This window comes from Alternaria triticimaculans, assembly GCF_023758025.1.
Source record: "Alternaria triticimaculans strain BMP 0046 chromosome Unknown scaffold_27, whole genome shotgun sequence".
In the NCBI taxonomy this organism is placed as follows: Eukaryota; Fungi; Ascomycota; class Dothideomycetes; order Pleosporales; family Pleosporaceae; genus Alternaria; species Alternaria triticimaculans.
The window spans coordinates 186,212-201,159 of record NW_026055984.1 but is presented as its reverse complement, the minus strand read 5'-3'; the positions used below and the strand labels follow the sequence as shown (position 1 = coordinate 201,159).

Genomic DNA, 14,948 nt, shown 5'->3' with positions numbered 1-14,948 from the left:
ATGCGCTTCACCGCCCCCACCATCGCTCTCACAGCATCTGCGTCTCTCCCCCTCCTCACCACCGCCCAGATGGGCCCCGACGACACAATCTGCGGCTTCCTCTACGGCACCGACTACACCGACGCCTGCTGCCACACTGTCATAAGCCGCGGGATTAATGCGCCTTGCACTGATATCGAGTATGTGGGCAACTTGACCGAGTGCTCTACGTATCATTATCCGACGGGGTGGGCTGTTTGTGTTGAGAAGGTATGATCTTTACTAGTAATTCCGAGGATTATTCATGAACGGTGGGATAGGGTTGGGGGAAGAGGGAGGGGAATGTGATGGTGTGGGTAGTGTAGTAATGGAACTGACATAAACGCAGGAGCCCGCCTACCCCGCCTCCGGCCCTCTCTTCGGCCACGGACCCAGCGGCATCGTATCCGAATACATGACTCTTGAGGATTTGGAGCAGGTGTATTGGGATTACTTCAGTTCCAATGCTATGGGTGAGACTATGGCTAAGGCTGTTGCTGCGATGAAGAACGCTTGAGCGCGTAGTAGGCTACGCCATACACGGCTAGGCAGGCGAAGTGGATTTAGGTATGACGGATAGTGAGAAGGGATGATGGATGACGGATGGGTGGTACGTTGCATGGCTCTGTCACTCGTTTGGAGTACATGTGAACGGCAGAAGGAAGTCAGCGGGGAGAATGGGTAACGTCGGATTGTAATGTTGTACTCGGGGTTATTAGAAGCGGGGATGAGAGGCTGTTTACTTCGAATATAAATATCAACCATTACCCTACCCTTCTCCTTAATCTTCCTTTTCCCATTTACCACCTCCGGCACTCCCGTTCCAATCACCGCCAACGACCCCAGCCATGTCCACTCCCAACCCCCTTACCTCCACCATCCTCCTCATCCTCCCCCTCTTCACCACACTTAACGCCCAACCCTCCCCACCCCTAAGCCTATGCCAGATGAACATAGATCCCACCTGGACCGACAACTGCTGCACCGAACTGCTCTCGCATGACGGGCCACCATGTTATACCCCCATCCCAGTCGCAAACATAACAGACTGTACTGTGGATCTTTATCCGAGGGGATGGGCATGTTGTATCGAAGGGGTATGTAACGTTGTATCCGTCTTGGCTTAGCCATTAACTGTAGACGGGGTACGAGAGCTAATCGAGATGCATGTATAGAAGCCTGTAGATCCCGCATATCCGTTGTGGTCATGTGGATGGAGTATTGATCCGCAGAGTATGGGGGAGGGGATCATGGACGACATGGTGATGATGGGGGGTGGGATGGGTGTGAAGACTGGACATGCGGAGAAGGACAGTAGGATGAAACGCTGGGTGAGCAGTATCGGCTTGTGATGTCAATCAAACAACTCTAGGCATCCTCCTCCGCCCCTCCTCCACCCCTCCGCCTCCCCTCCGCCTCCCCCACCCACCCTGTATGTAACGTTGCATCCGTTTTCTAGAGGGAACGAGAAGGAGAATTGACTGAGTGTGTGGCATAGGAACCTGCTGACTCGGCATATCCGTTGTGGTCATGTGGATGGAGTATTGATCCAGAAAGTGTGGGAGAGGGTGTGATGGATGATATGGTGATGGTGGGGGGTGGGATGGGTGTGAAGCGTGGAGGTACGGAGAAACGCGCAGGGATGAAGCGGTGGTGGAATGTTTTGGGGTTGTAGACTATGACAGCAAGCTTGACGGAAGTAACGTCGTACCCGTCTTCACCAGAAAGCACAAACCGCATCAGCAGACGCTTCATTCTCACAGTTCTATCTCGGTCACACTTATGAACATCGTGTTTTGAACAACAGGCCCCTTGACTTATTCGTTAACAGGCTTAGCACCCAACATCCACCCAATCCCACTAGCAAGCGCCCCCGTCGCAGCATTAGCAACCATATCCCTCCTCCTCACCCTTTCCTGCGCATCCATACTGCCTGTCTCACTGCCATCCATACTAACCCTGCCAGATCCCACTTCCTTGTGATCCGCAACCTGCATACTCCCACTACTACTCCGAAGCGGAAACGCCGTTTTCGAAAACGCCGCCGCAGCACCCCTCGCCACATCAAACAACCCCATTGGCGACTCTTCCACCGCACCCCGCCCCACCTCCCTTCGCTGCGGCTGCACAGTAATAGTATCAAGATCGAAAGCGCCAGGCAGTTTGCGGTCAGCAGCGTCGTTGAAGCGTTCTTCGGCTTCTGTTTCTTGGGCGAGGAGGTGCATCATTTCGGCTTCACACTGCTGCCATACGCCGAGGACTTCTTCGAGGTGGTTGGGTGGGGCGAGGAGGAGGGCTTGGCTGAGGAGTTCCATGCGTTGTTCTAGGCGGCGGAGGTCGGGGCGTGCGGTGGAGCTGGATTGGGTCCAGGAGGTGGATGGGGAGAGGGAGGTGTGGCGGCCGGCGCGGAGGGCGGCGCGCCAGGCTACGTCTTCGGCGTCGTCGGAGTGGTCTTCGGTTTCTGTGGGTCCGAAGGAGAAGAAGTTTGAGGAGGTTGGTGGTGTTGGTGAGGGGGTTGAGGGGGTTAGTCGGTTGACGACGTATGAGTACGCTGTTTCAAAGTCATCTTCTTCCAGTGCAGCTTCGACAGCCATGCCAATCACTCGTTGCCCCGCCGCGGCTTTCTTTCGCTCGATCGTGGCGGCGTCCGTAGTCACGTTTCCTGAATTTTCATCCATAATGGTTGATGGCATGGCGACTACCAAGTTCTGACCGATAGAAACCAGATCGTCGAGCTTGGTGTAGCTACCGCTATTTTGCGATAGTAATTTGCGCACTAACGACAGCGGATTGTGGCTCACTCTGATATTGACCGGCTGAAAAGGGACGCCATGCTGGAGTATGAGCGAGTAGAACGACATGGCGTGAGTTGCTGTGAGCAGTGCTTGGAAGCGACGGAATCGCGACGAGGAAGGGAAGTGGGGAGCGAATGCGGCGATTATATCAGCAGCACGCTTCATACCACCTCTGTTGCGATTGCCGTTGCTGGCGTTGTCATAGTGATTCATGGCTGAGGCGAGCACGACTTGCTCTACATCTGAGGAGAGGAGTGGCTGTTCGCCAAATCCTGGTTTGATGTAAAGGTCTATCGCGAGGGGGAAGTGGTTGCTTTCCAAAAGAGCCTTCAATACCTCCGTCTCTAGAGTCTTCCGCTCCAGCAAACCAAAGACACCTTGGGCTTTTCGGTCTTCGTCGTGGTAGTCGGTTCCCCAGTTCCAGAGCCACAGTAACTTCGACCGGATAGTAGCCCATTGTTCGCTGTCTTTCTTGGAGCCGCTGTTCAGTGTGTGCAGTATCTTTTGGAGTAATGATAGTTGCTCGGAGTAGTCGTCCCGCAGAGACATCTTCGCAATTTCCCGGATAGATACTGGTTGTTGTAGGGTCGATAGGACACACGACGAGAAGATGATGAGCTCAATGATGCGAAACGCTTCGGCACCAGGCTGTGTGATGACATTGTCAGGATCCAGTAGACGATCCTCTCTCAGTAAAGCAGTTGTAGAGTCCTGGAGCAGAGGATCCTTCAGGTCGTAGCTGGGTAATTGCGCGACACCGATGCTGAGGTCTGGAGGCGGGTCATAATTGAGGAGCGTGCATATCCTCGTCAACAGCGAATGTGCGGTCTGTAACGATGTGATGTCGCTCTTATCTACTAGATAGAGACATGCGAGCGCGGTGCGTGCATATTTCATCTCCAGCTGCCGCTGTTGTTGGTCATCGACGTAGTCTCGCCCTTCCTCGTAGCCACCAAGATCCATATCCTCAGGGCCGTCCCAGTCGGAGATGGCTGCCGTGACAAGCGCCAAGTGCTCCTTCGATGCATGTAGCAGCCATTGGAACAGACAATCCCAGTCGTCTGGTTCCCGTGCTTGATCCTGGGTGATCGACGCTCTCCGACCTTCGTGTGTGATCTTCCGCCTCTTGCGGTCATTCGTTCCACACAGCCATGGGGCGACTACGCCCTTCAGATCTCGTGCCGCGTTGTGTGTATTGGTCTGTGTCGTGCTTCGAGCGTGGGAGAGTTGGTAATCGATGGCACGTCGTCCTTTGAGTGCCGCAAATTCGTCGAGCGTGGTTGCAGTTGATTGCGGATAGTACTCGTAGCTGAGGCGTAGGAGTGGGAGGACGGTCGATATGAACCACGTGCGTAGATATTCGGAGTGGCCCAGGAAGGGGACCACCAGCTGAGGCACGAGATCCAGGAGGCCCGTCTGCGCGTCTATTCGGTGGGCGCGGTGTATGAGGAAGTGGCTGAACAGGTCCAGTTCGCTCTCTTCGGCATAAAGAGGATGGATTACAGGCGGCAGATCCAGCGCATGTCTCCTCTTCTTCGCCCGTGAATTCGAGAGCTGTTCCACCGATGTTATGTCTAGCGATGCCCCAGGGTTCTCGCCAGGATACCGCGATCCAGTCGCCAGATCATGGAGATATTCGTAGTACGACGCCGGGTCGCTCTCTTCGGGGAGGTAGTTGAGGAGAATGCTCAGGGTCAGCTCAAGCGGCAGATCCCCGTCTCGGAGTGCTGTCAGCGCCCGCAGCGCTAGGATGTTGGATTCGGTGGCATATTGTACGGCGAGGAGCACACAGTGTGGCGGCGACAATTGCGACAACTTCTGCAGGGCTGCCATGTCGAGAGTTTGCGGGCTGTTATGGAGATTCGACTTTCATCGTTGACGTGAAGCTTGGAAAGGCCACGCCCGCAATGCGACAATTCGCTACGTCAACCGCCAAGCCCCGCTCTCGGGGGTCCGCTCACAGCCAGCCTTTCACCATCACACCTGCATCACGACACAAGGCACTGGTCTAGAATGTGCTTCATCAACACCGCTCAATACAGCTCGTCATACGAATAGCAGAGGTCATCAATGTCCATCACGTCGCTAATCTTCGCATCCCAGCCATTATAACCCAGCGAAAGCGGAAAGTCCAGAGTTACATTGCCGCCCTGCGCGTTGTCCCAATCTTGTAGCACCACCGGCCCCGATATGTCGCGCAATCTATTCCCCAGATCCCTCGCCTGCCAGGACCACCACAAGCGGTCTAAATTGGCATGATGGAGCCAGAAGATGGGGTCGGCAGGTGACGCGAACGGATCGCGCATCTGGCCAAAGGTGCCACCGACACCGAAGCTGAGAAGACCACGTTAGCATTGCCGCATGGATCCTGAAAGATAAATCACGTACTGCCCACCAGCGTGGATCTGACTATCGTCCCAGGCCGTACCACTTTCCATCGTCCGCGCGAACCATCCGTAGTCCGCCTGCGCCATGACTGTGTCCAATTTATCTCTGCCCACATACATAGCGGCGTAGTCGGGCGCCAAATCTCGCCGCAGACACTGGTCGTTTCTTGCAAGCGACGCAGCAGGGCCTAGATGAACCGTCATGTTGACGAGAGGCCCATCTTGTACGCAGCCGCCTCCAGTTCGCCCTGGCACTTCGTTGTTCGACGTGTTGACCGGCACAAGAGGGCCGTTCCCACCAAAGCCGTATGTTGCGTCGAATATGGGTGATTGAACAAAGTTGGCAGTTGGAGTATCCAACGTCCAGTCCCAATACGGCTGCGCCCCACTGTAATCACACTCCTCACGCAATATCTTCTCGTAATATGAGGTGAAGAGACGATGCCATGGGAGGAAGTGACCCTTCATGGCGGTCGGCATCGTCTTGAGTGACATCATGCCGCGCCTACCACGAAATGTATGGACATCGTCTGGTTGATGTGCGTCGCAACAAGATCATCATATCGCGAAAGCGCACCTGGAGCAGCAGTAGTAGGAGTGACCGCCGGCTTTTCCAAAAGACATTGTACCGCAGCAATGTACTGCAATTTTTCTGTCTTATCAAGAGATCGCCTAACAGGTTCATAAGCTACAGCATATCTTACTCACACTCTTCAAGGTCGGCCTACCATTCTTTTCGTACTTTGGGATCGCGACAAGTCGCGAATTGTGCAGCAACTTCGAAGCAGAATGCCTGCACGAAGAACGCCATTGCAAGGAGGAGCCGCATGTTGCCCCCGAGTGGCGATTAGAAGTCCTGCACGGAGAACCCGCTGCTAGACGAGGTAGCCTACGTATATACATACCTCTGGGCTCACTCAGCTGAACTTCAGATACGAGCTTGGACGACGCTTTCATCAATTCAATCCAATGATGTTCCATCGACTGAGGCTTGAGTATTCATGTCGAACCTACCCGATTACCCGGTCATCCCAGATCAATATCTGCTGGTAAGCTCCTCGGTATTTTGCCATATTCGACCACAAAAACGCTCGCCACGTCGTATTGTCAAGTCCAGGCATATCTGCGTGCTGCCGTGTGCCTGTACCGAAGTGCCAAGTGCCTGATCGACAGCGTTGCAAGCCCCTAGCCTAGCGTCCCCATCGTCCGACAACGCCTTGAACGACACCAGCCACAACCTTTCATCACCAAGCTTACGAGCCACAACCTCTGACAACCCATTCTTCTTCTATTCCGATGAAGTATATGCTTAGATATCAGCCATAAGTGATCAACAGTCGCATCTCAAATCCAAACTTCGCCGAGGAAGAAAAGCGCAAACAACGCGCAGCAACGGCAGTTCGCTTGCACACACCCTCGCCAAGCCAACATCAAACATGCAGCGTTTCCAGCACCGAAACAAATCTGTAGCAGCACAATATGTCGGCCCAGCCCTTGGGGTCGCAGATCAAGCTTTGTATGCCTGAACTTGGGATGGTTACTTAGATCGATGGCTGCCTGGCTCTTTTCTTGACCTCCACATCCTCTTACTCTCTCTCCTTGTACATTCTTGATACCCTGGTTCGGTCCATTCTTTGCGCGTGCGCAAGTTACAATCTTCATTAAATACTCGTTCTTTTCTCAAAAACACTGTTTGTTGACAGTCTCAACCGCGAATCATGTATATCGATACTGCGTCAGCGAACAGTCGGTCCTCGAGACCTCAAATCACCATCGAGCCATCGCCGTATAATGATCGCTCGACACCGCTTATGGAGGCTTTTGTGGGACAAGAGGCTGGGACGGATGAGAGGCCGCCGCCTACTTACCTTGAAGCCACTACCCCGGGTCTTTATACGAGTCGACTGAGTGGCGAAGAAGGCGCGAGGCTGCTCTCCTTTGATGGACGAGAAGCCCGGGATGCGAGTTACAAGGAAGAGCAGTATGGGAGACGAAGTCTCAGATCGCAATGCCTCAAGAAGACCTGGTTGAAGGTGGTCGGCACGGTACTTGCTATGATGCTTGTGTCTGCTATGCTGGCCCTCATGGTTGCCGCGGTGTCAGTCCGAAGGGACAGACAGGTTAGTAGATACTCCCAAAGAAGCACTTCATCATACTGACATATACGTCAAGAACTCTGCCACTACCTCCCTATCTTCAGCACAGTCCGCACAGGGTGACGCCGCCCACCCCGAAGGCTTCATCGACGACGATTCCGACAAACCCAGTCTCATCGCCGTCCCATGGCCATCACCATCCGCCGCAGCGCAACCCACAGCACCGAAACAATCCTTCCCGATTCGCTGGCCATCCAAGTGCGGAAAAGACTACAACGTCCGAACCGAACACCACGACTTCGGCCAAACAAGCGAGCTCAGCATCCAAGAAGCCATCCACCAACTCGACGGCCCATACAGACGAGTAGCAGGCTGGATACACGTCGCAACCGCCCCTCCCGAGCAAGCCCCCGGCACCATCCAAGTAAAGACATCCTACGCCGTATCCGCCTCCGTCGACGTAAACGCCGTCCGATACGCGTCCACAGACAACAGCCTCACAATCGGCGATCCCTCCTTCCCCGACGGTTTCGACGGCGTGCGCCCCGGAAAAGCCTGTCTGGGCATGTCCGTAGTAATTTACATGGCCCCCGGCGCCACCCTGTCAAAACTACACATCGCAACAACCCACATGGGCATGCAAATCCACTCTGGCACAAACTTCACCGTCACAGACTCTACTTCCATCTCACTGACCACCGGCACCCTCGACGCCATCGCCTTTTCCTCACGCCAAACATACCTTTCCACAATCTCTGGCTCCATCTCCGGCGCCTACGCCCTCTCCGACCTCCTTTCCGTTAAAACCAAATCTGGATCCGTAAACATCGACATCGAGCCCCAGCACGCCGCAGAAGGCTCCACAAACCCCGCTGTCTTCAGCGTGGATTCTCTCTCGGGTAGTATCCGCACGGATTTCAAACGCAAACACATCCCCGAGCGCGACTACCAAACCTACATCAACACAACCGTCGGCTCCGTAGATGGCACTTTCATCCACGGGTCGCGCACGGAGATCAACAGCGTGGCTGGCCTTGTTACGGCTGACCTCTTGCCGTTTAAATCCGGGGATTACCAGAGCGAGATCTATACGCATACACACTCGGGTCAGACTTCTCTCACACTGCGCTCGCCGTATAAGGCTAAGGGCGTGGCTATGAGTGGACTGGTGAGCACGCACAAGAGCACGAGTGGTGGGTTGGATGTCACATACCCGGAAGAATGGACGGGCAGTGTAGATGGCACGAGTTTGAGTGGTGCGCTGCATTTGCAGGGCAAGGAGTTGGAGTTGTTGGGCGAGAACGATGAGCCGGGGAAGAATCATGTGGAGGCGAAAAAGGGGGATGGGAAGAGTAGTTTGAGCTTCGATACTGTGTCTGGCGGGTGTGAGATCAAAGTTGGGAAGCTGTAGATCGCACGATATAGCTTTGGCTTTGGTGCTGGGGGTTAGATGGTAGACTTGCTGCCTGGAATTGACTCCTCATAGATGGAAGATATCACGATCCATTCTACTTGCAGCCCAACTTCCATCTCTCTCGTCAACTCGAACACGCCGTCTCCTCGATCGCGCACGCCTTCACATCAACACTAACTTTGTATACAAACATGCGACATGTCAATTCCCTCACTATGATGATAGTGTGGCCGTCGTGGATGAGTTGTCGTCCGCGCGTCCCGCTCCCGCCAGCACCTCCCTGCCAGCCCTGTCAAAACCACTGTCTCGGCGCACATGGATGACCCCCGTTCCTTCACTTATGTTGTACACGTCGATCCCGGTTTGGGGGCAGTAGGGCTGGCTGGGGAAGTTTAGGGCTGAAAGATGTGCGGTTGGGTTCGGGGGAGTTGCGACGCAGCTACGCTACACCACGACCGGGTGTGTTGGGTTAATTGGGGGTGTCATGTGTCGTTCGTGATGGGGGGGAGGGCTACGTCATGGCATAAGGCTGAGTTTTGTGAGAGATGGTTACAAGGTTTGGGGGTGTTCGTGAGGTGGTGGTAAGGTGCAGGGACTGGGCTGTTGGTGAATTGGTGAATTGGTGTCTTGGTTGTGTTGCGATACGCTGAGGCGGATACGCTGTGGAACGCGCTGTTATAACAGATCTAGATATGAAAGGTGGCCATGTCGAACAACATTGTCTATGACGTGGTCGAGGGGTTGCTGCAGAATCGTTTCGTACGAACCTAGCTTTTGCATGCAGAATCTGCGATGCACGGGTGGTGTGGTCTCATATCGCACATAAGATATGTGGTCGTGATATGGTGCTGATGATCCCCAGATGGTAAAGCAGGTTCTCCTCTTTGGGACGATCGACGCCGCATTGGCACACTGCCTGGGCGACTGGATTCCCGTTTGCGACAATTCCAAGTATGTCTGTTGTTGGCCGAGAAGTACCGGACAGATCTTGACCTGAAAGGCACGAAGCTGTGGAGATGCCATTGACACCAGGGGCAAGGCAATATTTACTACTAATCGCATAATGGCAGCGGCGATCTGCAGCGATTTTGAGTTCGTGAGAATTGAAATCATTCATAGTCGGCGTTTTATGCTCTTTTCGAGCCACGATGCTTACTGCTTGGGGTCGTTCCTTGTGGCGCATCATCTTGAACGATCCGGCACGGCACCCGAGGCAGGGCTGTAGTAGTTCGTGCTTCGGAATTCGAGCTCTCGGAAGATTGCAGGTAGCCTGGGTTCTCAAGTTCCGGTGGTAATTGTGCCCTGTTGACAAATGTGCGTTTGGGTTGGTGGTGGTACAAGACTGAGGCATGCATCGTAACGAAGCCACGAACCAGGGCAAGATTGCGAACCACTCCGCGGCCTCGTGATCTGAAGTTATTCCTCCATGCGTGCAAGGCCAAGTCCTGGAAATATTGAATTCAATCAACGACGTCTTGTAACGTTCAGACTAGCAGGTAATTTGGCGATCGGCCGCTGTCACTTGTCAACATGACTCAATGACGTGCAGAAGCTTGATAACCGTTGCACCGTGCTAACTACACACGACGGACGACAGACGAGAGGATGTTCCGTTGGCGCAAAGATGGCGCCATTCCGGGCAGAACGGAATGAAGTGGCTTCGCTTCGGTCATGGGCAGTTGACGATGCCACTGCTCGGCGATAACGCGGTGCGTCCGCGCAGTGAATAGCTGAATACGTCGACTTCACATGGAAATGCGGCCACAACTCCGCTGCACGACACAACCGAGGGCTCGTGTCGGCGAATCAATATAGAAAAAACCGAGAAAAGAGTCGATGGTGCGGTACACGTTGCGAGCAGGGTGGGTCTCAGGTTCCCCTGGACGTGTGTCAAGAGTGTTTCGGACCTGTCGCGACGCGGTAAAGAGACGTGGGGCCAGAGGAAGCGACTGCTGACTCAGCCCATCCCTCACCAAACTACGCGCCACATGCGATGATACACTGCCCACCCCCCAATCAGCTGCTCCGTGCCATCCAACTCGCACTCGATTGAGACAAAACTTTTCCAGCTATGATGAAACTGGATCCCTAAACCTGGTAGTGGAGTTGATACAGCGGGAAGTTGCGTATCTCGCGGCCGACCTCTCCCAGCTCTCCATCCTTCCATAAACGACATGCACCAGCCTGTTCGAGCGCTGAAACTCGACGCCGAGCTGCAACGAGTGATGGGATGCCCTTCGAGCTGAACTCGTCGACCAAGTGCTCCCTGTCAGAGGGTCGTCATGATGGCCGAGGGCAGCGCGGCATCCATGTCGACACCTCCGCCTCAGCAACATGGGGCACTTGGTGCGCAGGCCCGAGGAGCCTCTCCGAGCCAGCCGAGAGGATCATGGAGACAACGACTGGTGCGACCGTTCAGAGTGCGTCTAATCGCCTTTTGGCATCCCAGCAGCCTTGCGCCCGGTCCACCACCCACTACACCATCCCCGCCAGACGCTCTTTTGGGTGAACGCTTCTGCTGTGGCCGTTCCAGATCACCTGCAGCCAAGGCGCGTCCCGACACTTCTCTCAAACTTGCGCCCAAGCGGTTCCGTTGCGTCAATCACAGAGATCATTGCTCTTCGTTGTTCCTCTCGGATGTTGCAACCCCCGTGCATTCATCATATAGCCTAGCAACCCCTCCAACCGCCTTTCCTACTATTTGGCCCGTCACTCTTTAGGATCCTGCCCAACTACTATCTTCGTATACATTTCTTTCATTTGGAGCGGGCTCCATCCGCGCTGGCTGCGATTGAGAACTTTGTTCTCGTACACTCATTTGAGAAACTTACATCCAACCCGGCGCCACATCTGCTCAGCCATAGTCGCACAGCGCTATCGCCCTGCCACATTCCTTTCTGCAGCCGTCTACTTTCGTTATCAATGTGAGTTTCCTAATTGAGAATTGCTCGATGTCACTCAGGGCTTCGACGGGTGATCCCTTGTCTGGCAGTATAGCCTAATCAGTCGCTAACCACGTTGCACTACAGACTACTTCCATAACATCTTACGGTCGTTGTATATAGAGAACGGAACCCAAGATGGAGTTCAATGCGGTTCAACAGTGAGTATTCTCAGTGAGCCTTCCTTCGTGCGCGCATGCTGACGGCCTTTGTAGGTACCGTCCGTCACCTAATCGGCAGTACGCCATGGGGCATCCCTCCCCCTCCCCAGGGATGCAGTCAATGTACTCTTACGCAAGCCTTCCACCTCATGAACAGCAACAGCATCAACATCAACATCAACAACAGCAGCAACAGCAGCAACAGCAACAACAAGGCCTGCACCCTATGTCCAGACCGTCGCCACCTCAGCCCACGTGGGCTGTGCCGCAAACTCAGCAGTACTATGCTACGCCGCGGGGTCCTGTTGTAGGCAACAGAGAGGATCAACGACAGTTTATGGGAAGACCGGACATGATGACTTCGCAACCGACTGTGACTAGTGGTGTTGTCTACAGCACCACCATGACTGCCCCGCAATCGCTTGCGACGACTGACTACTTTCCCGGCGTCATCGACACAAGTAAGCTTCTTCAGTAGTAGGCATGCATGGTATGCTAACGAACAAAGGTCCATGGGGTCAGAAGGTGTGCGAAGAGCTAGAATCATTCCCCTCCCTGGAGTCGGATGTGTCGGACTTCAGTCATGGCATGATGGGACACGATGAGAACACTCCGATCATTGATCTACGCCAATACAACAACATGGGCCAACAAGAACACGACAACATGGCCAACTTCAATCCGAACTCCACCCGAAGACTATCTGAGTCGTCTTTTTCGATGTCTAGCACTGGCGGTGTGCTTCCAGAGCCGGCATCCTACGAAGAGATGGGATCATCGGAACCAGTTTCATATCCGTCTGAGTATGAGACTTGGAACCACCCGGAGCCGAGTGCCAGCCATCTTCTGTCACCGCTTGCCTCACCACGACGACCTCAGTACGATGGCGTCGTTCGAACTGGAAGTCGCTCCCGCGTGTCGCCGACACCGCACAACAATGTCCGCTCATCACCATACACACTCGAAAGCACTCGGTTCAAGAGGTGGTCTACCGGGCAAGCGCCAACATCTACCCCAAACAACTCGCGCCCAATGTCACAGGTTTCGGATCGTTTTGCGCCATACGGTCCCCGCCTGAACCCGCACCACTCGCTGCCCGCTTACCCGCCAAGTGCCTACAACAACTTCGGGCTACCGACGCAGAACGTGTTGTACTCGCAATCGAATTCTCCTTATGCCAACAACCAGCCGTTCTTCGCCCACCAGGAGCAACAGCAGCATCATCTCGAGGTGCCTCGACCGCTACCTTCGCAGGGCCTGTTTCGCTTACTCCAAAGTAACGCGGATCGTCACGGAGGCTGCTCATCTCATTTTGCAGACCTGTCAGACCCACCTGATCTTTACTCCTCCCTGCACGAAGAGGCACTCAACCCACCGGAGTCCGACATGAACCCGTCCGATCCCGACCTTGTGCCACACGAGCAGGATCTTCGCTTTGTTGGCGACCTGTACACCCCGCGTTGGGTTCGCGGTCATGGCAATAAACGAGAGGGCTGGTGCGGTCTCTGCAAGCCTGGCAGATGGCTTGTACTCAAGAACAGTGCTTTCTGGTACGACAAGTCCTTCACGCATGGTGTCAGCGCAGCTACCGGCGCAGCGTTCCAGGGCCCGCAAGACACGCGCCGGACGGAAGGCAATCTTGACGTCTGGGAAGGACTTTGCGGGAGTTGCGGTGAATGGATTGCGCTCGTCAGCAACAAAAAGAAGGGAACGACATGGTTCCGACATGCATACAAGGTAAGTCATACGTCCTTCACATTCCACGGTGCTTGGCTATTGGCTCTCCGTAGTTCTGATTCGCCTCGCTACCAACTATTATAAGATCGAGTATGCTAACACTGCCGCAGTGTCACACACACCCCAAAGTCAAAGATGGCCCCAAGCGCCGCCGTGAGACACAGGCTGGGCGCGTTCGTGCAGCGTCGTCCGCGTCAGCGACCTCGTCTTCGTATCCAGTCAAGCCGGAGCTCTCGACGTCAGACGCGACATCTCACCGCCATTCCACACCAACACCGATACCCGGTAGTTCGTCGCTCCAGTCCTACGGCATGTCGAGCGGTCCGTCTCCCATGCCAACCTCCACACCAACATCGACTCCGCAAGTCAACACCTCGTGCTATCCCAGTACAGCGTACCCCACACCGACTTCGGGCACGCCCAATATGCATTCCCTTCGAACCCCGACCGCGACGTCATTTGGTGATGCGTATGGCGACCCTTCTAGCAGACACGAGCCCGTAGTTGGCATGTTTACCACGCCACTTCAAAGCTTGCAGAGCTTCTCCGGCCACCAGTACTCGCATTCGCCAAATCTCTCGCACCAAGTCAGTGAACCCGAGCTTGTGGGTATACGAACAACTACCACGGCACTCAACTCGATTGCGAGCATGATATGAGTCAAACTTCCGATCTCTAGACTTTCTTTCACAAGCAACAATTGCGTCCTGGGTTTCTCTCGGCGTCACCGGCTTCACGGTACATCCACGGAAGGGTAGGTAGCACAAAAAGACTATCGCACGGGTGGGTGTGGTACTGGTATCTGAACTTCCTCATTCTTGCGTCTAATCTCGCGTCGCGCCGTCGCATCGACTATTTACACCCCCCTTTTCCAGCGTTCTTGTTTATAGCGTTCCCATTCCCGCAGCAGCGTTCACTCATCTATCTCGGCATTCACGAAGGCACGACTCCCAGCATTTTCAGTAGTAGCATAGCCTTTCTGTCATCATCTCTATCCCTCGACATGTCACACTGTCACACACACCAGCGATATCCCCACCTCCCTTTACTTTGCCAACCAACGTAGGTAGAACGTAGTTTAGTCCCGCCTTTTTTTACTTTGCGCAGCGCAAAAACGTTTATAGACTTGTTTTCTCCTGTAGAAGTTGCAATACCATTGAACAATGCGTTAAGAAGTTTTACAATCTTGACTTGAGAACTGTTGAATTGAATTGGCTATATTTGGATGAAGGGAAAATAGAAACTTGTTGAGCAAACGTGCTTAGGAAAATAAAAAGACGTTGGCACGGTTCATTTTGGTCGACTGGGACCTGCAGCGAGCGGTGCGGGAACAAGCAAATGGATGCCCAACGCTCAGCCACATCCGACACTTTGATCTTTTTCCCGCACTGCCACCTC

At 54.2% G+C, this 14,948-nt stretch overlaps 5 protein-coding genes across 5 annotated transcripts; 3 read left to right on the top strand and 2 right to left on the bottom strand.

Moving 5' to 3' along the window:
• J4E78_010139 (uncharacterized protein) lies at window positions 1-535 on the top strand (the record flags this gene model as incomplete). Its single annotated transcript, XM_049370720.1, has 2 exons — window positions 1-183; window positions 368-535. 2 exons carry the CDS (start codon window positions 1-3, stop codon window positions 533-535), a joined length of 351 nt encoding a protein of 116 aa, XP_049217600.1.
• A 1,300-nt stretch (window positions 536-1,835) lies between these two features.
• Window positions 1,836-4,646, bottom strand: J4E78_010138 (uncharacterized protein; the record flags this gene model as incomplete). The annotated part of the gene is made up of 1 exon (XM_049370719.1): window positions 1,836-4,646. One exon carries the CDS (start codon window positions 4,644-4,646, stop codon window positions 1,836-1,838), a length of 2,811 nt encoding a protein of 936 aa, XP_049217599.1.
• A 200-nt stretch (window positions 4,647-4,846) lies between these two features.
• Window positions 4,847-5,695, bottom strand: J4E78_010137 (uncharacterized protein; the record flags this gene model as incomplete). Its single annotated transcript, XM_049370718.1, has 2 exons — window positions 4,847-5,147; window positions 5,202-5,695. The coding sequence occupies 2 exons, from the start codon at window positions 5,693-5,695 to the stop codon at window positions 4,847-4,849; spliced, it is 795 nt and encodes a 264-aa protein (XP_049217598.1).
• Window positions 5,696-6,918: 1,223 nt separating this feature from the next.
• Window positions 6,919-8,707, top strand: J4E78_010136 (uncharacterized protein; the record flags this gene model as incomplete). Its single annotated transcript, XM_049370717.1, has 2 exons — window positions 6,919-7,320; window positions 7,373-8,707. 2 exons carry the CDS (start codon window positions 6,919-6,921, stop codon window positions 8,705-8,707), a joined length of 1,737 nt encoding a protein of 578 aa, XP_049217597.1.
• A 3,218-nt stretch (window positions 8,708-11,925) lies between these two features.
• J4E78_010135 (uncharacterized protein) lies at window positions 11,926-14,209 on the top strand (the record flags this gene model as incomplete). Its single annotated transcript, XM_049370716.1, has 3 exons — window positions 11,926-12,274; window positions 12,322-13,550; window positions 13,661-14,209. The coding sequence occupies 3 exons, from the start codon at window positions 11,926-11,928 to the stop codon at window positions 14,207-14,209; spliced, it is 2,127 nt and encodes a 708-aa protein (XP_049217596.1).
• Window positions 14,210-14,948: the final 739 nt, after the last annotated feature.